The sequence below is a fragment of the Somniosus microcephalus genome, chromosome 2, assembly GCF_052327205.1.
Source record: "Somniosus microcephalus isolate GS21.2 chromosome 2, FLI_Smic_1.0, whole genome shotgun sequence".
In the NCBI taxonomy this organism is placed as follows: domain Eukaryota; kingdom Metazoa; phylum Chordata; class Chondrichthyes; order Squaliformes; family Somniosidae; genus Somniosus; species Somniosus microcephalus.
In genome coordinates, this window is record NC_140988.1 from 386630508 (window position 1) to 386654311 (window position 23804).

General features: G+C 49.8%; 2 protein-coding genes across 2 annotated transcripts; one reads left to right on the top strand and one right to left on the bottom strand.

Annotated features, from left to right (window-relative positions):
- The first annotated feature begins 1017 nt into the window (after window positions 1-1017).
- On the top strand, window positions 1018-17040 carry LOC147123851 (protein TEX261-like). Its single transcript, XM_085976407.1, has 5 exons — window positions 1018-1108; window positions 8151-8304; window positions 9764-9831; window positions 11613-11715; window positions 16521-17040. The coding sequence occupies exons 1-5, from the start codon at window positions 1100-1102 to the stop codon at window positions 16634-16636; spliced, it is 450 nt and encodes a 149-aa protein (XP_085832533.1). The 5' UTR covers window positions 1018-1099; the 3' UTR covers window positions 16637-17040.
- Window positions 17041-18847: 1807 nt separating this feature from the next.
- Window positions 18848-22736, bottom strand: LOC147123852 (uncharacterized). The gene is made up of 2 exons (XM_086004698.1): window positions 22704-22736; window positions 18848-20119 (listed from the first exon to the last, which is right to left on the bottom strand). Exons 1-2 carry the CDS (start codon window positions 22734-22736, stop codon window positions 19079-19081), a joined length of 1074 nt encoding a protein of 357 aa, XP_085860824.1. The 3' UTR covers window positions 18848-19078.
- Between the last annotated feature and the right edge of the window lie 1068 nt (window positions 22737-23804).

Consider the following 23804-nt stretch of genomic DNA (forward strand, 5'->3'; position numbering starts at 1 on the left):
TCTTGCTCTCTCCCCCTTCTCGCTCTCTCCCCCCTTCTCGCGCTCTCCCCCCTTCTCGCTCTCTCCCCCCTTCTCGCTCTCTCCCCCCTTCTCGCTCTCTCCCCCCTTCTCGCTCTCTCCCCCCTTCTCGCTCTCTCCCCCCTTCTCGCTCACTCCCCCCTTCTCGCTCTCTCCCCCCTTCTCGCTCGCTCCCCCCGTTCTCGCTCTCTCCCCCCTTCTCGCTCTCTCCCCCCTTCTCGCTCTCTCCCCACTTCTCGCTCTCTCCCCCCTTCTCGCTCTCTCCCCCCTTCTCGCTCTCTCCCCCCTTCTCGCTCTCTCCCCCCTTCTCGCTCTCTCCCCCCCTTCTCGCTCTCTCCTCCCTTCTCGCTCTCTCCCCCCTTCTCGCTCTCTCCCCCCTTCTCGCTCTCTCCCCCCCTTCTCGCTCTCTCCCCCCCTTCTCGCTCTCTCCTCCCTTCTCGCTCTCTCCCCCCTTCTCGCTCTCTCCCCCCTTCTCGCTCTCTCCCCCCTTCTCGCTCTCTCCCCCCCTTCTCGCTCTAACCCCCCCTTCTCGCTCTCTCCCCCCTTCTCGCTCTCTCCCCCCTTCTCGCTCTCTCCCCCCTTCTCGCGCTCTCCCCCCTTCTCGCTCTCTCCCCCCCTTCTCGCTCTTTCCCCCCTTCTCGCTCTCTCCCCCCCTTCTCGCCCTCTCTCCCCCCTTCTCGCCCTCTCCCCCCTTCTCGCTCTCTCCCCCCCCTTCTCGCTCTCTCCCCCCCTTCTCGCTCTCTCCCCCCCTTCTCGCTCTCTCCCCCCCTTCTCGCCCTCTCTCCCCCTTCTCGCCCTCTCCCCCCTTCTCGCCCCCTCCCCCCCTTCTCGCCCCCCCCTCCTGCTCGCTCCCCCCCTTCTCGCCCTCTCCCCCCTTCTCGCCCCCTCCCCCCCTTCTCGCCCCCCCCCTCCTGCTCGCTCCCCCTCTTCTCTCTCGCTCCCCCCCCACCCACCCTTTGCATTGGATCGGGTTGCCGGTATGTAACGTGTGTGTCTCTCTCTGTCAACAGCTGCAGGCTTGTACTATCTGGCAGAATTAATAGAAGAATACACGGTCATCACCAGTCGTATCATCAAGTATATGATATGGGTGAGTGTCTCGCACGTGACTGGGGGGGAGGGCTGGGGCTGTGAGCACTGGGGGTGGGTGGGTGGGATCCTTGTTTACACTGGGATTGTGGGACACAGCAGACAGGGTAACTGGGGTTCCCTCTCCTGATCACTGGGCAGGAATTCCCTCGTAGCTGGGCACAGTGCATGTCCAGTTGCCTTTTGAAATGATACCCAGACTCCAAGGGTTAAGTTACGAGGTGAGCTTACACAAACTAGGGTTGTATTCCCTGGAGTTTAGAAGGTTACGGGTGATCTGATCGAAGTTTTCAGGATATTAAGGGGAACAGATAGGGTCGATAGAGAGAAACTATTTCTGCTGGTTGGGGATTCTAGGACGAGGGGGCAGAGTCTAAACATTAGAGCCAGACCTTTCAGGAGTGAAATTAGGAAACACTTCTACACACAAAGGGTGGTAGAAGTGTGGAACTCTCTTCCGCAAACGGCAATCAATGCTAGATCAATTGTTAATTTTAAATCGGAGATTGCTAGCTTTTGTGAACCAAAGGTATTGAAGGATATGGGGCAAAGGCGGGTCTATGGAGTTAGGTCACAGATCAGTCACTGAATGGCGGAACAGGCTCGAGGGGCTGAATGGCCGGCTTCTGTTCCTATGAAATCCAATTGCACCACCCTTTCAGGGAGTGCATTCCAGATCATATCAACCCTCTGTGTGGAAAACAAATGTCCTCATTTCTCCTCTAGTTCTTCTGCCAATTATTTTAAGTCGATGACCTCTGGTTACTGACCCCGTGCCAGAGGAAACAGTTTCTCCCAACTTGCTCTATCCAAACTGCTCATAATTTTCAATACCTCTATTAAATCTCCCCTGAATCTTCCCTGCTCTAAGGAGAATAATTCCAGCCTCTCCACATAACTGAAATCCCTCATCCCCGGGACCATTCTGGTAAATCTCCCCTGCACCCTCTCCAAGGCCTTGACATCCTTCCTAAAGTGCGGTGCCGGAATTGTCCACAATACTCCAGCTGGGGCCCAACCAGTGATTTGTGAAGGTTTTGATGACTTCCTTGTTTTTGTATTCAATGCCCCTATTTACAAAACCAAGTATCACATTCGCTTTCTTAACTGCCTCATCAACTTACCCTGCCACCTTCAAAGATTTGTGAACAGGTCCCTCTGTTCTTGCACACCCCTCAAAACAGTACCATTTAGATTATACTGCCTCTCGTGCATCACTTCACACTTACCCTCATTAAATTGCATCTGCCATGTGTCTGCCCATTTCACCAATCTGTCTATGTCGCTGGCAAGGCTGATTTTTATGATCCATCCCTAGTCGTGGCCTCTGACCCTCCTTTCAGGTTTGGACAGGTTGGGTGATTGGGCAGAAGCATGGCAGATGCAGTATAACGTGGATAAATGCGAGGTTATCCACTTTGGTGGCAAAAACAGGAAGGCAGATCTGAATGGCAATAGATTGGGAGAAGGGGAAGTGCAACGAGACCTGGGTGTCCTTGTGCACCAGTCGCTGAAGGTAAGCATGCAGGTGCAGCAGGCGGTTAAGAAGACAAATGGTATGTTGGCCATCATAGTGAGAGGGTTCGAGTACAGGAACAAGGATGTCTTGCTGCAGTTGTACAGGGCCTTGGTGAGACCACATCTTGAGTATTGTGTGCAGTTTTGGTCGCCTTATCTGAGGAAGGATGTTCTTGCCATGGAGGGAGTGCAGCGAAGATTCACCAGGCTGATACCTGGGATGGCAGGAATGACGTATGAGGAGAGATTGGGTCGATTGGGCTTATACTCGCTGGAGTTTAGAAGCAATGAGAGGGGATCTCATTGAAACTTATAAAATTCTAACAGGACTAGACAGACTAGATGCAGGAAGGATGTTCCCGATGGTCGGGGAGTCCAGAACCAGGGGTCACAGCCTAAGGATAAGGGGTAAGCCATTTAGGACAGAGATGAGGAAGGAATTTCTTCACCCAGAGAGTGGTGAACCTGTGGAATTCTCTACCACAGAAGGCAGTGGAGGCCAATTCATTAAATATATTCAAGGAGTTAGATATGTTTCTTAAGGCTAAAGGGATCAAGGGATGTGGGGAGAAGGCAGGTACCGGGTACTGAATTTGGATGATCAGCCATGAACTCACTGAATGGCGGAGCAGGCTCGAGGGGCCGAATGGCCTACTCCTGCTCCTGTTTTCTATGTTTCTTTCACTTGACCTCTTCGGCACCCATGAAATTTGTTGCCACCAACACCGGCAAAGCTGCCCGCTGAGGCTGAACCAGGTGCTGCCTAACCTGGGTGTCTGGTTCAATCCACAACAGAGCTTCCAACCACATACTATCCACCACCACACCGACCCTCAGTCCTCGCACGATCCTCAGCTGACACTTCACTTCCTTTGCGCCCACCTCGATGGCCCCCTCCCCCCGAGCCCCGCCCTACGCAAAACCCGACCGTCCAGAACTCGTGACCTGTCTGCACTCCGTCCCCCGCGCCTATAAGCCTATTCCCTCCCACTTGCTCCAAACACGTCAAATTCAAACCCCTCCAAGGCCTTGTCCCATCCTACCGCTGCAGTCTCCTGGCCCTTACACGCCACCCCATGCCCTCGGTTGCTCTCCCTTACACCCCCTCCCTGTCCTATCACCATACAGTTGCGGGCAGAGCCTTGAGCTGCCTCGGCCTCGCGCTCTCAATGCCGCTTTGTGCCCATTTCTCCCGCTGTGAAGTGTGTCGGGCCGTTAGACCACACTTGATGTATAGGGAACAGTTTTGGTCTCCATATTACAAAAAGGATGTAGAGTCACTGAAGCAGGTGCAAATAAGATTCACTAGAATGATGCCAGAACTGGGAGGTTATAACTAACAGGAAAGACTGAACAGGCCGGGGCTCCTTTCTCTAGAAAAGAGAAGACTAAGGGGTGACCTGATCGAGGTCTTTAAGATTATGAAAGGGTTCGATAGGGTAGACGTAGAGAAGGAGTTTCCACTTGTGGGGGAGACCAGAACTAGGGGCCATCAATATAAGATAGTCACTAATAAATCCAATCAGGAATTGAGGAGAAACTTCTTTACCCAGAGAGTGGTGAGAATGTGGAACTCGCTACCACAGGGAGTGGTTGAGGAGAATAGCAGAGATACATTTAAAGGGAACATAACATAAAGAAGTAAGAGCAGGAGTCAGCCATTCGGCCCCTCGAGCCTCCTCCACCATTCAGTAAGATCATGGCTGATCTTTGACTTCAACTCCACTTTCCCGCCCGATCTCCATATCCCTCGATTCACCGAGAGTCCAAAAATCTATCGATCTCAGCCTTGAATATACTCAACGACTCAGCATTCACAGCCCTCTGGGGCAGAGAATTCCAAAGATTCACAACCCTCTGAGTGAAGAAATTCCTCCTCATCTCAGTCTTAAATGGCCGACCCCTTATCCTGAGACTATGCCCCCTAGTTCTAGACACTCCAGCCAGGGGAAACAACCTCTCAGCATCTACCCTGTCAATCCCCCTCAGAATCTTGTATGTTTCAATGAGATCACCTCTCATTCTTCTAAACTCCAGAGAGTATCGGCCCATTCTACACAATCTCTCCTCATAGGACAACCCTCTCACCCCAGGAATCAATCTAGTGAACCTTCGTTGCACCGCCTCCAAGGCAAGTATATCCTTCCTTGGATAAGGAGACCAGAACTGTGCCCAGTGCTCCAGGTGTGGTCTCACCAAGGCCCTGTACAATTGGAGCAAGACTTCCTCACTCTTATACTCCAACCCCTTGCAATAAAGGCCAACATGCCATTTGCCTTCCTTATTGCTCGCTGTACCTGCATGCTAACTCTCTGTGTTTCTTGCACGAGGACCTAAATCTCTCTGAACACCAACATTTGAAAGTTTCTCACCATTTAAAAAATATTCTGTTTTTCTATTCTTCCTACCAAAGTGAATAACCTCACATTTCCCTACATTATACTCCATCTGCCACCTTACTGCCCACTCACTCAGTCTATCTATATCCCTTTGCAGACTCTGTGTTCTCCTCACAGCTTACTGTCCCACCTAGCTTTGTATCGTCAGCAAACTTGGATACATTACACTCGGTCCCTTCATCTAGGTCATTAATATAGATTGTAAATAGCTGAGGCCCCAACACTGATCCTTGCGGCACCCCACTAGTTACAGCCTGCCAACCTGAAAAAGATCCGTTTATCCCTACTCTCTGTTTTCCAATCCTCTATCCATGCTACTATATTACCCCCAACCCCATGAGTCCTAATCTTGTGTAATAATCTTTTATGTGGCACCTTCTCGAATGCCTTTCGGAAATCCAAATATACTACATCCACTGGTTCCCCTTTATCTACCCTGCTAGTTACATCCTCAAAAAACTCTAATAAATTTGTCAAACACGATTTCCCTTTCCTAAAACCATGTTGACTCTGTCTAATCATGTTATGATTTTCTCAGTGCCCTGATACCACTTCCTTAACAATGCATTCCAGCATTTTCCCGGTGACTGATGTCAGGCTAGCTGGCCTGTAGTTCCCTGTTTTTTCTCTCCCTCCTTTCTTGAATAACGGTGCTACATTTGTGACCTTCCAATCTGCTGGGACCATTCTAGAATCTGGGGAATTTTGGAAGATCAAAACCAATGCATCCACTATCTCTTCAGCCACCTCTTTTCGAACCCTAGGATGTAGGCCGTCAGGTCCAGGGGATTTATCGGCTTTTAGTCCCATTAGTTTCTCTAGTACTTTTTCTCTACTTACATTAATTACGTTCAGTTCCTCACTCTCATTAGACCCTTGGTTCCCCACCATTTTTGCTATGCTTTTTGTGTCTTCTACTGAGAAGACAGATACAAAATATATGTTTAACGTTTCTGCCATTTCCTTATTCCCCATAATAATTTCCCCTGTCTCAGCCTCTAAGGGACCAACGTTTACCTTTGCTACTCTTTTCCTTTTTACATACTTGTAGAAACTCTTACAATCTGCTTTTATATTTCTTGCTAGTTTTCTCTCATTCTATTTTTAACCTTTTTATCAATTTTTTGGTCAACCTTTGCTGGTTTCTGAAACTCTCCCAATCCTCAGGCCTACTATTATTCTTTGCAACATTATAAGCTGCTTCTTTTAAACTAACGCTATCCTTAACTTTTTTTAGTTAGCCACGGTTGGATCACTTTTCCTGTGGAGTTTTTGTTTCTCAATGGAATGTATTTTTGTTGAGAATTATGAAATATTTCTTTAAATGCTAGCCTCTGCTTACCTACCGCTATACCTTTTAATCTATTTTTCCAATCTGCCTTAGCCAACTCACCCCTCATACCTATGTAATTGGCTTTATTTAAGTTTAAGACTCTAGTTTCAGACTTAGGCAAGTCACTCTCAAAATTAATGTGAAATTCTATCATATTATGATCACTCTGCCCCAGAGGATCCTTTACTATGAGATTGCTAATTAACCCTGTCTCATTACACAATACAAGATCTATAATAGCCTGTTCCCTGGTTGGTTCCATGACATATTGTTCTAGGAAACTGTCCCGAATGCATTCCATGAACTCGTCCTCCCGACTACCTTTGCCAATTTGATCTGTCCAGTCTATATGAAGATTAAAGTCCCCCACGTTTATTGCATTACCTTTGTTGCAAGCTCCTACTATTTCTTGATTAATATTCTGTCCAACGGTATAGCTACTGTTAGGAGGCCTATATACTACCCCTACCAGTGTCTTCTGCCCCTTGTTATTCCTTATCTCCACCCATACTGATTCTACTTCCTGATCTTCCGAGCCGAGATCTTTTCTCGCTTCTGTCCTTATGTCATCCTTTATTATCAGGCTACTCCCCCTCCTTTTCCATTATGCCTGTCTTTTCGAAATGTCAAGTACCCTGGAACATTTAGTTCCCAACCTTGGTCACCTTGCAACCACGTCTCTGTAATGGCTATTAGATCAAATCCATTTATCTCTATTTGTGCCTCTAGTTCGTCTATCTTGTTACGAATGCTTCGTGCATTCAGATAAAGAGCCTTTAATTAAAAACATTTTTTACCATTATTCCCTGCTTTGACCTTATTCTCTGCTGCACTGCTACCGTTAAACTCTCTGTCCCTTCCTGTCACACTCTGCTTATTTTTACCCAAATCGCGACCCTGCTCTATTGCCTTGACCTTTCTCTTTAGATTTCTAAATTTCCCCTCACCTGACCCCTCCCCCCCCCCCCTTTTTTTTAGTTTAAAGCCCTATCTACAGCCCTAGTTATTCAATTCGCCAGGACGCTCCCTCTTTCCCCAGTACTGGTGCCAGTGCCCCATGAATTGAAACCCCTTTTTCCCACACCACTCTTTGAGCCACGCATTTAACTCTCTGATCTGCTTGACCCTATTATTTGCACGTGGCTCAGGTAGTAATCCAGAGATTATTACCCTTATGCTTCTGCTTATTAATTAATTTAGACCCTAGCTCCTCAAACTCCCTCAGCAGAACCTCATTCTTAGTTCTACCTATGTCGTTGGGTCCAACATGGACCACAACAACTGGATCCTCCTCCTTCCACTCCAAGTTCTTCTCCAGCCGCAAGGAGATATCCTTAACCCTGGCAGGCAACAGGACTCTCTTTCATGGCTGCAGAGAACAGTATCTATCCCCTGACTATACTGTCCCCTACGACTACCACATTCCTTCCTTCTCCCCCCACTTGGATGGCCCCCTGAACCACGGTGCCCTGGTCAGTTTGCCCATCCTCCCTGTAGTCCTTTTCCTCATCCATACAGGCAGCAAGTACCTTGTACCTGTTGGACAAGGTCCAGGGCTTGATAAGCACATGAGGGAGAAAGGAATAGGAGGATATGTTGATGGGGTGAGATGAAGAGGGGAGGGAGGAGGCTCGTGTGGAGCATAAACACCGGCATGGACCAGTTCGGTGGATGACTTGTTTCTGTGCTGTAGACTTGCTGTAACTCGATGTAATTCTATGTGTTTCTACATTAATGGTGATCTATAAATGCAAGTTGTTGTTTGTCTTCAAATCTCTTTCTTGACTCCTCAGTTCTCCACGGGAGTGCTGGTTGGTCTCTACCTCTTCGAGAATTTCCCCATGTTAATGATTGGAGTCGGACTCTTCACAAACCTCGTCTACTTTGGTCTTTTACAGACGTTTCCATACATCCTGCTCACATCACCCAATTTTATATTGTCCTGCGGTAAGTACCCATCTCAGTGCTTGGTGTATGACCCTGTCTTCTTCTTTGCCAATTGGCTCATCAGTGCGTGACTGTGGCTGGGGTACGGGCACCCGCTCAATGCCGCTACCCTTCACTCCCCACTGGGGTACAGTACTGGTGAATACAGGTCTGTCACAGTATAACACTGGGGCACAGTACTGGTGGGGACAGGTCTGTCACTGTATAACACTGGGTTACAGTACTGGTGGGTACAGGTCTGTCACTGTAACCACTGGGGTACAGTACTGGTGGGTACAGGTCTGCCACTAACACTGGGGTACAGTACTGGTGGGGACAGGTCTGTCACTGTATAACACTGGGGTACAGTACTGGTGGGTACAGGTCTGTCACTGTATAACACGGGTATAGTACTGGTGGGTACAGGTCTATCACTGTATAACACTGGGGTACAGTACTGGTGGGTACAGTTATTTCACTATAACACGGGTACAGCACTGGTGGGGACAGGTCTGTCACTGTTTAACACTGGGGTGCAGTACTGGTGGGTACAGTTCTTTCACTATAACACTGGGGTACAGCACTGGTGGGGACAGGTCTGTCACTGTATAACACGGGTACAGTACTGGTGGGTACAGTTCTTTCACTATGACACTGGGGTACAGCACTGGTGGGGACAGGTCTGTCACTATAACACTGGGGTGCAGTACTGGTTTGTACAGGTCTGTTACTGTATAACACGGGTACAGTACTGGTGGGTACAGGTCTGTCACTATAACACTGGGGTACAGTACTGGTGGGTGCAGGTCTGTCACTGTATAACACGGGTACAGTACTGGTGGGTACAGGTCTATCACTGTATAACACTGGGGTACAGTAGTGGTGGGTACAGTTCTTTCACTATAACACTGGGGTACAGCACTGGTGGGGACAGGTCACTGTATAACACTGGGGTGCAGTACTGGTTTGTACAGGTCTGTTACTGTATAACACGGGTACAGTACTGGTGGGTACAGGTCTGTCACTGTAACACTGGGGTACAGTACTGGTGGGTACAGGCCTGTCACTGTATAACACGGCAGTATAGACCTGTACCCACCAGTACTGTACCCCAGTGTTATACAGTGACAGACCTGTACCCACCAGTACTGTACCTCAGTGTTATACAGTGACAGACCTGTACCCACCAGTACTGTACCCCAGTGTTATACTGTGACAGACCTGTACCCACCAGTACTGTACCTCAGTGTTATATAGTGACAGACCTGTACCCACCAGTACTGTACCCCAGTGTTATACTGTGACTGACCTGTCCCCACCAGTACTGTACCCCAGTGTTATACAGTGACAGACCTGTACCCACCAGTACTGTACCCAGTGTTGTACAGTGAACTGACGTCTCTGTGGACATGTATATTATTTAATATAACTAGTGTGCCGTGTGTGTGGAGGTTGATGGTGGTTTTACTTGTTCCCACAGTGCTGGTGGTCTATAACCATTACCTGGCATTTCAACACTTTGCCGAAGAGTACTACCCCTTCACTGAGGTAAGCCAGTGTACTGTGGGCGGCAGTGTCTGTCTGAGTTGTGTTGAGCCGCTCTGTGTGAAGAGACTGAAATGAGTGGCCATTGTTTCCCCTGGGGGAATCTAGAACTAGGGGGCATAGTTTCAGAATAAGGGGTCGCCCATTTAAAACTGAGATGAGGAATTTCTTCTCTGAGGGTCGTAAATCTGGAATTCTCTGCCCCAGAGGGCTGTGGAGGCTGGGTCACTGAATATATTTAAGGTGGAGAGAGACAGATTTTTGAACAATAAGGGAGTGAAGGGTTATGGGGAGCGGGCAGGGAAGTGGAGCTGAGCCCAAGATCAGATCAGCCATGATCTCATTAAATGGTGAAGCAGGCTCAAGGGGCCGAATGGCCTCCTCCTGCTCCTATTTCTTATGCTCTTTTGACCCCCTCCGATGGATTGGAGACCATCGAGTCACTCAGGCAGTGGCGAAGGTGGGATGTCGCAGATACCCCAACGCACTGAGTGTAGTGGCTTCCTTTAACTGTGTCAGAATGACAAGTCCCAATTGAAGCTTCTCGCTTGTGAAGAGACCCAAGCAAATAAGGTTCGAATCCCACAAGTTAAAAATGAGGAAGCTGGGGGTCAGTCGAGGGGAAATATATCACCCAACAAGTAACTAAGCTGTGGATTTAAAAAAAAATCATTTTTGTCATGTGAGCATCTTTGGAAGACCAGCATTTATTGCCCATCTTTAGTTGCCCAGAGTTTGAAACAACTGAGTGACTTGTTAGGCCTCTTCAGGGTCAGCTAAGAATCAACCATGTTGTTGTGGGACTGGAGTCACAGATCAGCCCAGACCGAGTAAGGACGGCAGGTTTCCTTCCCTAAAGGGCCTTCAGTGAACCAGTTAATTTTCTTACGACAATCTGACAGCTTCGTGGTCACTTTTACTGAGACCAGCTTTTTATTAAGTGAATTCAGATTCTCAAAGGGCCGTGGTGGGATTTGAACTCGCGCGCTCTGGATTACCAGTCCAGTAACATAACCACCAATAAGTTAACCAGGGAAGGATGGTAAAAGCACAGTGGGGCCTGAGCCGCTAGGCTCTGTCTCTGTGGAGAGAGTGGGTGTGGCTTGTCCCAGAGCTTCGTGCGACAGGAGTCCCGGCACGTGGGTTGGGCGAGCAGTCTCACGGCCCCGACCACCTACCGGCCGTTTGAAACTAATGGGCAGACAGTCGTTCCAGGTGTGGTGTCCTCAGAGTCTGAATTCCCAATGTGTTCTTCCGTATGCTGAGGGCAAGCGAGAGGGTTTGTTATATTTTGTTGGTTTTTAGGCGTCGCTGGCAAGGCTGACATTTATTGCCCCATCTCAAGTTGCCCTTGGGGTGGTGAGCCGCCTTCTTCTTGAACTGCTGCAGTTCATGTGGTGAAGGTGCTCCCATAGTGCTGTTAGGTAGGGAATCTCAGGATTTTGATCCAGTGACGATGAAGATATGTTTTGCTCAGTGCCAGTTGGTGTTGGGGCAGTTTCTGGAGATCTTGGAAGTCCATCTGTGGTTGTTTGGCTCTGTCGGGAGGTTGGACGATTGAGTGAAGTCCAGGAGGAGGAATTGCTGCCGGATTGTGTGGAACGAATGGACCGGTGGCTTTTTCCTGCTCCTGTTTGATTCTAGTTACCTTGGCATTGGAAAAGCTACAGCGAAGGGTTTATACATTGGATTGGAAACCTATTGTTGGTTATTCGGTCATTCGTTTGGTTACTCGGTTAATATTTTGGTTACTCAAACGCCTCGTTCTCCTGTGTTCTGTCCAGGTACTAGCTTACTTCACACTGTGCCTGTGGATATCCCCTTTCTCCTTCTTTGTGTCACTGTCCGCTGGAGAGAACGTCCTTCCGTCCACAATTCAGCACGGAGGTGAGTGTCGAGACGCCCGTCCTTAATACTGTCGGCAGGTTTTTGGTTTGGTGGATCGGTTAATGGGTTGAATGGTAGTTTGGTTGATCAGTTTATGGGCTGAATGGTTAATTTACTGGTTGAGTGGTTAGTTTATGGTTTGGTCGATTGGTTCATGGGTTGAATGGTTGGTTGATTGGTCGATTGGTTCATGGGTTGAATGGTTGGTTGATTGGTCGATTGGTTCATGGGTTGAAGGGTTGGTTGGTGGATTGGTCGATTGGTTCATGGGTTGAAGGGTTGGTTGGTGGATTGGTCGATTGGTTCATGGGTTGAATGGTTGGTTGGTGGATTGGTTCATGGGTTGAATGGTTGGTTGGTTGGTGGATTGGTCGATTGGTTCATGGGTTGAATGGTTGGTGGATTGATCGATTGGTTCATGGGTTGAATGGTTGGTGGATTGATCGATTGGTTCATGGGCTGAATGGTTGGTTTGTCTTAAATGTTGTGAGGGTTTCTGCCTCCACAACCCTTTCAGGCAGTGAGTTCCAGACTCCAACCACCCTCTGGGTGAAAAAGTTCTTTCTCAAATCCCCTCTAAACCTCCCGCCCTTTACCTTGAATCTATGCCCCCTAGTTATTGACCCCTCTACTAAGGGAAAAAGCTCCTCAGCATCCATCCTATCTATGCCCCTCATAATTTTGTACACCTCAATCATGTCCCCCCTCAGCCTCCTCAGCTCCAAGGAAAACAAACCCAATCTGCCCAGTCTCTCTTCATAGCTGAAGCGCTCCAGCCCTGGTAACATCCTGGTGAACCTCCTCTGCACCCTCTCTAACGCGATCACATCCTTCCTGTAGTGTGGCGACCAGAACTGCACACAGTATTCCAGCTGTGGCCTAACCAGTGTTTTATACAGCTCCATCATAACCGCCTTGCTCTTATATTCAATGCCTCGGCTAATGAAGGCAAGTATCCCATATGCCTTTTTTACCACCTTATCCACCTGTTCCGCCGCCTTCAGGGATCTGTGTACTTGCACACCCAGATCCCTCTGACCCTCCGTCTTGCCTAGGGTCTTTCCATTCATTGTGTATTCCTTTGCCTTGTTAGTCCCCCCAAAGTGCATCACCTCGCACTTTTCCGGGTTAAATTCCATTTGCCACTGTTCCGCCCATCTGACCAACCCATCTATATCGTCCTGCAGACTGAGGCTACCCTCCTCGCTATTTACCACCCTACCAATTTTTGTATCATCCGCGAACTTACTGATCATACCCTTTACATTCATATCCAAGTCATTAATGTAGACCACAAACAGCAAGGGACCCAGCACCGATCCCTGTGGTACCCCACTGGCCACAGGCTTCCAGTCACAAAAACAACCTTCGACCATCACCCTCTGCCTTCTGCCACTAAGCCAGTTTTGTATCCAATGTGCCAAGGCACCCTGGATTCCATGGGCTCTTACCTTCTTGACCAGTCTCCTGTGCGGGACTTTATCGAAGGCCTTACTGAAATCCATGTATACCACATCCACTGCGTTACCCTCATCCACACACCTAGTCACCCCCTCAAAAAATTCAATCAAATTAGTCAGACATGATCTTCCCTTGACAAAGCCATGTTGACTATCCCTGATTAATCCTTGCCTCTCCAAGTGGAGACAAATTTTGTCCCTCAGGATTTTTTCCAATAATTTTCCTACCACTGATGTTAGGCTCACTGGCCTGTAGTTCCCCGGTTTTTCCCTACTACCCTTCTTGAATAATGGTACTACATTAGCGGTTCTCCAGTCCTCTGGCACATCCCCTGTGGCCAGAGAGGTCCTGAATATATGTGTTAGAGCCCCCGCAATCTCCTCCTTTGCCTCACACAGCAGCCTGGGATACATTTCATCCGGGCCTGGGGATTTATCCATTTTTAGGCCAGCTAAAACCGCCAATACCTCCTCCCTCTCGATGTTAATATGTTCGAGCATATCACAGTCCCCCCGCCCTATTTCTATGTCTACATCGTCCTTCTCCATAGTGAAAACAGATGCAAAAAATTCATTTAGAACCCCTCCTACATCTTCCGGCTCCACACACAGATTGCCACTTTTGTCCCTAATGGGCCCTATTTTTTCCCTAGTTATCCTCTTACCCTTAATATACTTATAAAACATCTTCGGATTTTCCTTTATTTTGCTTGCCAGTGTTATTTCATGGCCCCTCCTTGATCTCCTAATTTCTTTTTTAAGTATCCCCCTGCACTTTTTGTACTCCTCTAGGGCTTCCTCCGTCTTTAGCCTTTTGTATCTACCAAAAGCCCTCCTTTTTTTCCTAATCCATTCTCGTATATCCCCTGACATCCAAGGTTCCCTGTGGTTTTTGGAACCACCCTTGACCTTTACGGGAACATGTTGCCATTGTATGATCTCAATCTCCCTTCTGAAAGCCTCCCATTGCTCCGATGCGGATTTTCCTACAAGTAGCTGATCCCAGTCCATTTTGGCCAGATCCTGCCTTATCCTATTAAAATCGGCCTTCCCCCAATTTAGAACCTTTATTTCCGGCCCATCCCTGTCCTTTTCCATGGCCACCTTAAATCTTACCATATTATGGTCACTATCACCAAAGTGCTCACCTACTAGCACTTTTTCCACTTGGCCGGCCACATTCCCTAGAATTAGGTCCAGTACCGCCCCCTCTCTTGTAGGACTTTCTACATGCTGGCTCAAAAAGCTCTCCTGGATGCACTTTAAGAATTCTACACCCTCTGAGCCTTTCACACTCTGACTATCCCAGTTAATATTGGGGAAGTTGAAATCCCCCATTATTATTACCCTATTATTTGCACATTTCTCTGAGATTTGCCTACATATCTGTTCCTCTATCTCCCCCTAACTGTTTGGAGGCCTATAGTACACTCCCAGCAAAGTGCTTGCCCCCTTTTTGTTTTTAAGCTCCACCCATATGGCCTCATTAGAGGACCCTGCTAATATATCATCCCTCCTTACTGCAGTAATTGACTCCTTAATTAATATTGCGACACCCCCTCCTCTTATACCTCCCCCTCTGTCTCGCCTGAAGATTCTGTACCCCGGAATATTGAGCTGCCAGTCTTGCCCTTCCCTCAACCATGTCTCCGTGATAGCAACAATATCATACTCCCATGTGTTTATCAACACCTTCAGTTCATCCACCTTATTTGCAAGACTCCTTGCATTAAAATAGATGCCATCCAGCCTTGCCCTTATATATTTGCCCTGTCTACCAAGCTGACTTGTTTTTTTCTCTATAATTGGCAGCACATCCCCCCCTATTTCAGCTCCCCTCTGTATCCCATCCCCCTGCCAAGTTAGTTTCAACCCCCCCCAACAGTGCTAGCAAACCTCCCCGCAAGGATATTTGTCCCGCTCTGGTTCAGGTGCAACCCGTCCGACTTGTACAAGTCCCACCTTTCCCAGAAGCAGGCCCAGTGATCCAGGAAAGTAAAACCCTCCCCCCTACACCAACTCTTTAGCCACGCATTCATCTGCTCTATCCTCCCATTCCTATACTTACTAGCACGTGGCACTGGGAGTAATCCAGAGATTACAACCTTTGAGGTCCTGCTCTTTAATCTGTTACCTAGCTCCCTAAATTCTTGATGCAGGACCTCATCCCTCTTTTTACCTATGTCGTTGGTACCAATGTGGACCACGACCATTGGCTGTTCACCCTCCCCCTCCAGAATGCCCTGCAGCCGCTCAGTGACATCCTTGACCCTGGCACCAGGGAGGCAACAAACCATCCTGGATTCACGTCTACGGCCACAGAAACGCCTATCTGTTCCCCTTACTATAGAATCCCCGACCACTATTGCTCTCCCACTCTTTTTCCCCCCTTCCTGGGCAGCAGGAGCACCCCCAGTGCCAGGAAGTTGGCTGCTGCTGCCTTCCCCTGGTGAGTCATCCCCCTCAACAGTATCCAAAGCGGTATACTTGTTTGAAAGGGGGATGCCCGCAGGGGTTCCCTGCACTACCTGCCTGCCTTTGTTGCTCCGCCTGATGGTCACCCCCTGTGCTGCCCTGCCCTGAGGCGTGAACAACTCGCTAAACGTGCTATCCACGAGCCTCTCAGCATCGCGCATGCTCCAAAATTCATCCACCTGCAGCTCGAGCGCCGCAATGCGGTCTGCAAGTAGCTGCAGCTGGATGCATTTCCCGCACACATGGTCGTCAGGGACACTGGCAGCGTCCCTGATTTCCCACATGGAGCAAGAGGAGCAGAACACGGGTCTGAGCTCTCCTCCCATGACTTACTCCTTTAATTAATTAAAAAATTTATTCAATACCCCAGTTACAGGTATACTCTAGGGCGCTTTATTTACCAACTGTCCCCACTACACCAGAGACCCTAGAAATTTAACACCACAGAAGTCAAGCTTGTATTGAAAAGAGAGAACTACTCACCAACCAATCACTTACCTGCTCCCTGGTGACGTCACACACTGATTACTTTTTACCTCTCTCCTCTGCTGTTGATTTGGTCTCGCCTCTGCCTTCGCGCCGGTTTTTATACCGGGCTCACCTCCTCCGCTGCTGCTCTCCCCCGAACTGGTTGGGCCTCTGCCTTCGCGCCGGTTTTTATACCGGGCTCACCTCCTCCGCTGCTGCTCTCCCCCGAGGGTTGAATGGTTGGTGGATTGATCGATTGGTTCATGGGTTGAATGGTTGGTGGATTGATCGATTGGTTCATGGGTTGAATGGTTGGTTTGTGGATTGGTTTGTGAGTTAAATAGTTAGTTTATAGTTTGGTGGGTTAATTGGTTGGCTTATAGTTTCCTTGATTTTCCACAGATGACGTCGTGTCGAACTACTTCACAAAGGGTAAGAGGAGTAAGCGATCGGGTATCCGAGTGATCTTCACCTTCATCAAAGAGGCAATCCTGCCCAGTCGACAGAAGATGTACTGACAGTCACCGAGTGTATACGTTCACGAGCAGTAGCAGAACTGATGGAGAGGATGGAGGAGGGGAGGGAGCAGAGAGACCAAGAAACTGAATAACACGGAGGATGATGAGCTCCTGCCTTGGACTTTAATTTGGAATTAATGTTTGATTTTTTTTTCTTTAAATGGTCCCTCCTCCCTGAAGGAATTTCTGTTGGAAGGTGATTTTAAACGCATTATTTTTGCACAGATTTTGAAATTTAGAAGGACTTGAAACACACAACAAAAAACAAATCTTGTTCCATTTGGAGGGGTCTCCATCGGAGCTCCCCACGCGATGTATTAAATGTAAACGTTGCCATTTTATAATGGAGTGGATGATTGCTGTACATGGTCATTGATGCTTCCAGTAAACCTTGCTCAGTTTAATGCAAATTTCACTTCAATTCTACTTAAAATGTGGTGTCTCTCCACCTCCGCTCCTTCCAAAAAAACCTCCGCACTTTCTGTTGAATTTTTGCTTTCCAATCGGCAGAACTTCCATTGTGTTGTGCTGAGGCTAACACTAGAAGGGAGTAATATTAACATCAGTAGAGGTACAGTCAGTAACACAGGGTGCTGGGGGGAGGGGTTACTGAGTGACAGTGTGAGGGAGCTGGATTAACATCAGTAGAGATACAGTCAGTAACACAGAGCACTGGGGGGAGGGGTTACTGAGTGACAGTGTGAGGGAGCTGGATTAACATCAGTAGAGATACAGTCAGTAACACAGGGTGCTGGGGGAGAGGGGTTACTGAGTGACAGTGTGAGGGAGCTGGATTAACATCAGTAGAGATACAGTCAGTAACACAGGGTGCTGGGGGGAGGGGTTACTGAGTGACAGTGTGAGGGAGCTGGATTAACGTCAGTAGAGATACAGTCAGTAACACAGGGCACTGGGGGAGGGGTTACTGAGTGACAGTGTGAGGGAGCTGGATTAACATCAGTAGAGATACAGTCAGTGATACACGGCGCTGGGGGAGAGGGGTTACTGAGTGACAGTGTGAGGGAGCTGGATTAACATCAGTAGAGATACAGCCAATAACAGGGTGCCGGGCGGGTAGTTACTGAAACTGACTGTATCTCGACTGTTAAACTCTCAGTTAGATTGAGGCTCACACAAACACCATTACTCAAGTCCTGGATTAAATGCTTGTTCTGATGAGGCAGGCTCAGTTTCGCTAGCTGGTTTCGAGGGCTGTCATCTCCCTCGATAACTCTCTCCCAACAGTGTCCGACTCTCCCTTGTGTTTCCCGGGCCGGCCGAAAGGTGGGGTGAGAGGGGTGGGGGCTAGTCTTCATTCGAGAGATCAGACCGCGTGTTGGCAGACTGTTGCACTCTGGGAAGCATCACCAGGTGGCATTCTGAGTATCACACGAGGGTTTACTGGGCAGTGATCAGGAACAAGAACCCTGGCTGATCTTGTCTCCTTTCTACTTAGATCAGCTAACTCGGCAACAATATTTTTTGGTCCAAAAGAATGCAGGATGGAAAGACACCCTCTTTAAGGATGTGTTCTGTGTGGTGTGTATTTTAATTCACCTCCCATTTCTTTGAAGGACAGAATGAACAGGAGCCGCACAGGTTTTATTTGTAAGATGAGAATAATCTGCTGCTTTGCACAGTCGGTCCGTTAAGACAGCGTATAACCTTTAACCTGTCGGACTCGGTTCAAATACAGGCCGGACTCCATGACAGGGATCTGGCTGATACTGGAGTCACCACTGCAACGTGGACTCAAATCTCGTCGCGTTTGATGGGGATCAGTTCTCTCTGGCTGGAGATTGGTGAGGCTCTATTTTATTGCAGAGGCGTCGGTTCAAAGCCAGCCTGGACTCCGGCTGAAGAATAATGGGCCTTATCGGGCTAGAGTCCAGGATAGGGGAGAGTGTACATGGGCTGTGGGAGGAGATTAAATGGGTGGATAGAGTCCATGATAGGGGAGAGTGTACATGGGCTGTGGGAGGAGATTAAATAGGTGGGTAGAGTCCATGATAGGGGAGAGTGTACATGGGCTGTGGGAGGAGATTAAATGGGTGGATCGAGTCCATGATAGGGGAGAGTGTACACGGGCTGTGGGAGGAGATTAAATGGGAGGGTAGAGTCCATGATAGGATAGAGTGTACATGGGCTGTGGGAGAAGATTAAATGGGAGGGTAGAGTCCATGATAGGATAGAGTGTACATGGGCTGTGGGAGGAGATTAAATGGGTGGGTAGAGTCTGTGATAGGGGAGAGTGTCCATGGGTTGTGGGTGGGTAGAGTCCATGATAGGATAGAGTGTATACCGACAATGAGATAATCTGTTATAGTGATGCTGGTTGATGGGTAAATATTGCCCAGGACACCGTTGGGAACTCCCCTGCTCTTCTTCGAATAGTGCCATGGGATCTTATTCATCCACCTGAGAGGGCAGCGGGGCCTCAGTTTAACGTCTCATCCAAAAGACGGTACCTCCGACAGTGCAGCATTCCCTCAGTGCTGCATTGGGAGTGTCAGCCTGGAGTACGGGGCTTAGGTCTCTGGAGTAGGGTTTGAACCCACAAACTAATGATTCAGTCGCGAGAATGCTACTTACTGAGCCATGGTTGAGACTTTGACTCCTTGTTCTACCTTCAAATAAATACTGATTGTCCAAAGACCCAGGTGTCCTTTTGGTACTTGCAGTGGGGATAGTAGACTCCACTTTGCATATGGAGCGTGAGCTGGAAGCGGGGAGGCAGGGTGTGCTCGGCTCCACCCACTCGCGCAGGTGCATGTCTATCTCGGACTTTGCCTTGACCAGGTGCCGTTTCTTGGGAAGGTCGATGACGTGCACCGGCTTGAATTCCTCGGGTATCCTTATCCTATGGTAACTGGAACCCGGGAACAACTCCCTCTTGATGACATCAAAAGGCAGGGTTGGCAGGGGCTCCGATCTCATCCCAACCTTGGCCCTCAGCTCAGGGTGGCCCGCGCTGTCCAGCGCCAGCTCGTGAAAGGGCCCAAAGCCGTGCTGTTGGACCAGGATTTCCGGGCTGATATCCGGATTGGCCTCCACCTGTCTGGAGATATCCGTCACCGGGGGCATAGCCGGATTGGTACTGACGTTCCAGATTGGCTTGATCACGCAGACGGGGGCCTTGCCCTCGCGAGGTGTGGTGCAGGTCACGGTTTGCGAGCCCGGGATCTCGGGGACACCCCCCCTCTCCTTCCCACTTCGCACCCACAGCAGCCCAGCCTTTACCCATCCCGGACCCCCCTCCGATCGGCAGGGACCCTTGGGCTTTGTGAGCTGCTTGACTTTGAGCGTCTTTTTGCCGCTGCTGGTCTCACCAGTCTTCACCGACTCCCTCAGCTGTTCGAGCACCTGTTCCGCGGCGGTCCTGCGCGGCTTGTAGAAGCTGGAAGATGTCCTCACTATATTGGGCAGGTTCTTCTTCTCTAGCCACAGTGTGTAGGACTCATTGGTGAAGTAATCCTGCTCTTCCTACATCAAAACAAATAAAATCATCAGAACCCTTTAATACATTTAAACCTCAGTAAAAAGCTTGTTTTCATATCTTCGCACTCTTCACTTGGAGAACAGTGTGAAGTGTCAAAAGTTTCGCAGGCTGATCGATGTGAATGATCCTTCCATGGTCATCTCCATCATCGTTAAAAAAGGGAGCATATGGAATGGGAGCCAACCTATTTTAGTTACAAGGAAAGATTGGATAGGCTGGGGTTGTTTTCTTTGGAACAGAGGAGGCCGAGGGGAGACCTTATTGAGGTGTATAAAATTATGAGGGGGCCAGATAGAGTGGATAGGAAGGACCTATTTCCCTTAGCAGAGAGGTCAATAACCAGGGGGGCATAGATTTAAAGTAATTGGTGGAAGAATTAGAGGGGAGGTGAGGAGAACTTTTTTCACCCAGAGGGTGGTGGGGGTCTGGAACTCACTGCCTGAAAGGGTGGTAGAGGCAGAAACCCTCACCTCATTTAAAACGTTCTTAGATATGCACTTGAAGTGCCGTAACCTGCAGGGCTACGGACCAAGAGCTGGTACCTCCCTGGTATTCAAAACTGAAAACCGGTTAGCGAGTGCCACTGGCTTGGGGGATTCCTGCGCTACCTGAGTCTTCCTCCTACCCTGTCTGGTGATCACCCACTCCCTCACCTCCTGCACCTTCTGTGGCAGTAGGGTGACCCACTTCCAGGAAACTCTCGAACTCCCTGATGCACTGCAGTGACTCCAGCCGCTCCTCAAGCTCCGAATCTCACAGCGTGAGCTCGAGCAACTGGCAGAGCTTCGTGCACACCGTGATCCTCCTCTTGGATCACTGTCCAAACCCCCGGGTTAGGGAGAGGATAGCTCAGCCAGGGTCGCTGCTCTGAATACTATCCAGTGCCCCCATCGGAAAGGTGCATGTGTGTGATAGCATAGGCTTGGGCTTCGCTATGAAAATTCCAATGGTTCAATAACCTGTGATCCTCACTGTTTAGACTCTCACATTAAGAATGGCCGCATGAGTGAAGGATCGGAGAGGGCCCAGTCATCGTGGAACAATACCGAATCCCCGCCAGAGCCAGCACATTCAGGAGAGGGGAAGTGAAGGCTACAGACACCGCCCCGCGCTGGGTACAGGCACCGCCCCGCGCTGGGTACAGGCACCGCCCCGCGCTGGGTACAGGCACCGCCCCGCGCTGGGTACAGGCACCGCCTCGCTCTGGGTACAGCCACTGCCTCGCTGTGTGTGCAGGCACCACCCTGCGCTGGGTACAGGCACCGCCTCGCGCTGCGTACACGCACCGTCCTGCGCTGGGTACAGGCACCGCCTCGCGCTGGGTACAGGCACCGCCCCACGCTGGGTACAGGCACCGCCCCGCGCTGGGTACAGGCACCGCCCCGCGCTGGGTACAGGCACCGCCCCGCGCTGGGTACAGCCACCGCCTCGCGCTGGGTACAGGCACCGCCTCGCGCTGGGTACAGGCACCGCCTCGTGCTGGGTACAGGCACCGCCTAGTGCTGGGTACAGGCACCGCCCCGCGCTGGGTACAGGCACTGCCTCGTGCTGGGTACAGGCACCGCCCTGCGCTGGGTACAGGCACCGCCCTGCGCTGGGTACAGGCACCGCCTCGTGCTGGGTACAGGCACCGCCTCGTGCTGGGTACAGGCATTGGCCCACATTGGGTACAGGCACCGCCCAGCGCTGGGTACAGGCACCGCCCAGCGCTGGGTACAGGCACCGCCTAGCGCTGGGTACAGGCACCGCCTCGCGCTGGGTACAGGAACCGCCCCACGCTGGGTACAGGCACCGCCCCGCGCTGGGTACAGGCACTGCCCCATGCTGGGTACAGGCACCACCTTGCGCTGGGTACAGGCTGTGCCTCGCGTTGGGTACAGGCACCATAAGCACAGATTCACGAGGAACATTTTGTCCTAATTGATCAGATCTGGTTCGGTCCAATCAGGTCACATTCAAACATGGCCTCTTCATTCGAGCAGGCCAGGACATGTAAATTTTGATTGGGGCAGAGGGGTGGAAGAGGAAAGACCCACCCCAGGAACTTTGGGCCGTGGAGCGGCCCTTAGCATTATTACTAGCTGGAGTATAACACGTGGGAGGTATCAGCGCTGTGTTACAATGCACTTGGCTTAATACAGACCACTCCCATTACATGAGGTTCCATGATTCCCCTCTGAATACTTACTTCCTTCACAGGCCCTTTATCAGCACTTTACAGCAAAGAGCTGGGCACCTGTTCTAGGGTAGGAGACCAACATAACTCGAGACAGCATGCCATTTTACAGATCTGTGAGGTTTCCCTTGGCTGTCAGGTGGTACTTCTTAGAGGTGGACGGAAGTACTGAGTGGGGTGCCATAGGGCTCAGTGCTGGGATTATTACTGTCTCGAACTTGCGTCAATGGCTTGGATGCAGAAACTCAATGTAAACTGGTTGAATTTGATGATGATATCAAACTCGGAGGAGCTCGGGAGTTGGAGGGGGCAGCTCCGAAATGATAGAATGAGGTGGACATAATTTGCAAGTGTGCAGAACAACGGAAGGTGGAATTTACAGTGTAAGGTACAGTAAACAGGAAGGAAAAGTAGATAAAACACATACTTCATGAATGGTATTAAAACAGATAAGGATGATGCTGAACGAGACCTAGGAGTCTCCGTCGAATGGACAGCCAACATGTCCAACCAATGCAGAGGAACAGTGAACAAAGCCCATAATATGTTGAACAGCATCGTTAGAACAGTAGAATAAAAGTCAGGGGATAACGGTCACACTGTACAGGGTCTCTGGTCAGACCGCTCCTTGAGCACTGTGTCCAGTTCTGGTCAGTCCCACCTTGAGCACTGTGTCCAGTTCTGGTCAGATCCACCTTGAGCACTGTGTCCAGTTCTGGTCAGACCGCACCTTGAGCACTGTGTCCAGTTCTGTTCAGTCCCACCTTGAGCACTGTGTCCAGTTCTGGTCAGACCCACCTTGAGCACTGTGTCCAGTTCTGGTCAGTCCCACCTTGAGCACTGTGTCCAGTTCTGGTCAGACCCACCTTGAGCACTGTGTCCAGTTCCGGTCAGTCCCACCTTGAGCACTGTGTCCAGTTCCGGTCAGTCCCACCTTGAGCACTGTGTCCAGTTCTGGTTACCGAGACACAAGGAAGATATTCAAGTGCTGCCGATGATGCTGAGAAGAGGCACGAATCGAATTCCCAGATTCAAGGGTCTGGGTTATCGGCAACGTCTGGAGAGACCTGGCCCTTTTTAAAATTTACCTCCTAACTCCCTATATTCAGCTTTTAGGACCTCATCCCGGTTTTTACCTATATCGTTGGTACCTATATGCACAACGACAAATGGCTGTTCACCCTCCCCTTCCAAAATGCTCTGTAGCCGCTCCGAGACATCCTTGACCCTTGCACCAGGGAGGCAACATACCATCCTGGAGTCTCGTTTGCGGCCGCAGAAACGCCTATCTATTCCCCTTACAATAGAATCCCCTATCACTATAGCTCTCTCGCTCTTTTCCCTCCCGTCCTGTGCAGCAGAACCACCCACGGTGCCAGGAAGTTGGCTGATGCTGCTTTCCTCTGATAAGCATCTCCCTCACCAATGTCCAAAGCGGTATATCTGTTTGAGACGGGGATGGTCACAGGGGACCCCTGCACTACCTGCCTGCT

Excerpts from the sequence above, each read along its gene's own strand:
- LOC147123852 (XM_086004698.1), bottom strand. The coding sequence starts at position 22,736 with ATGTGTTTTATCTACTTTTCCTTCCTGTTTACT. Across the intron at positions 20,120-22,703 it reads ACTTTTCCTTCCTGTTTACT|GAAGAGCAGGATTACTTCAC; the intron begins GTACCTTACACT and ends GTTTTGATGTAG.
- LOC147123851 (XM_085976407.1), top strand. Across the intron at positions 8,305-9,763 it reads CAATTTTATATTGTCCTGCG|TGCTGGTGGTCTATAACCAT; the intron begins GTAAGTACCCAT and ends TTGTTCCCACAG. Across the intron at positions 11,716-16,520 it reads GTCCACAATTCAGCACGGAG|ATGACGTCGTGTCGAACTAC; the intron begins GTGAGTGTCGAG and ends GATTTTCCACAG.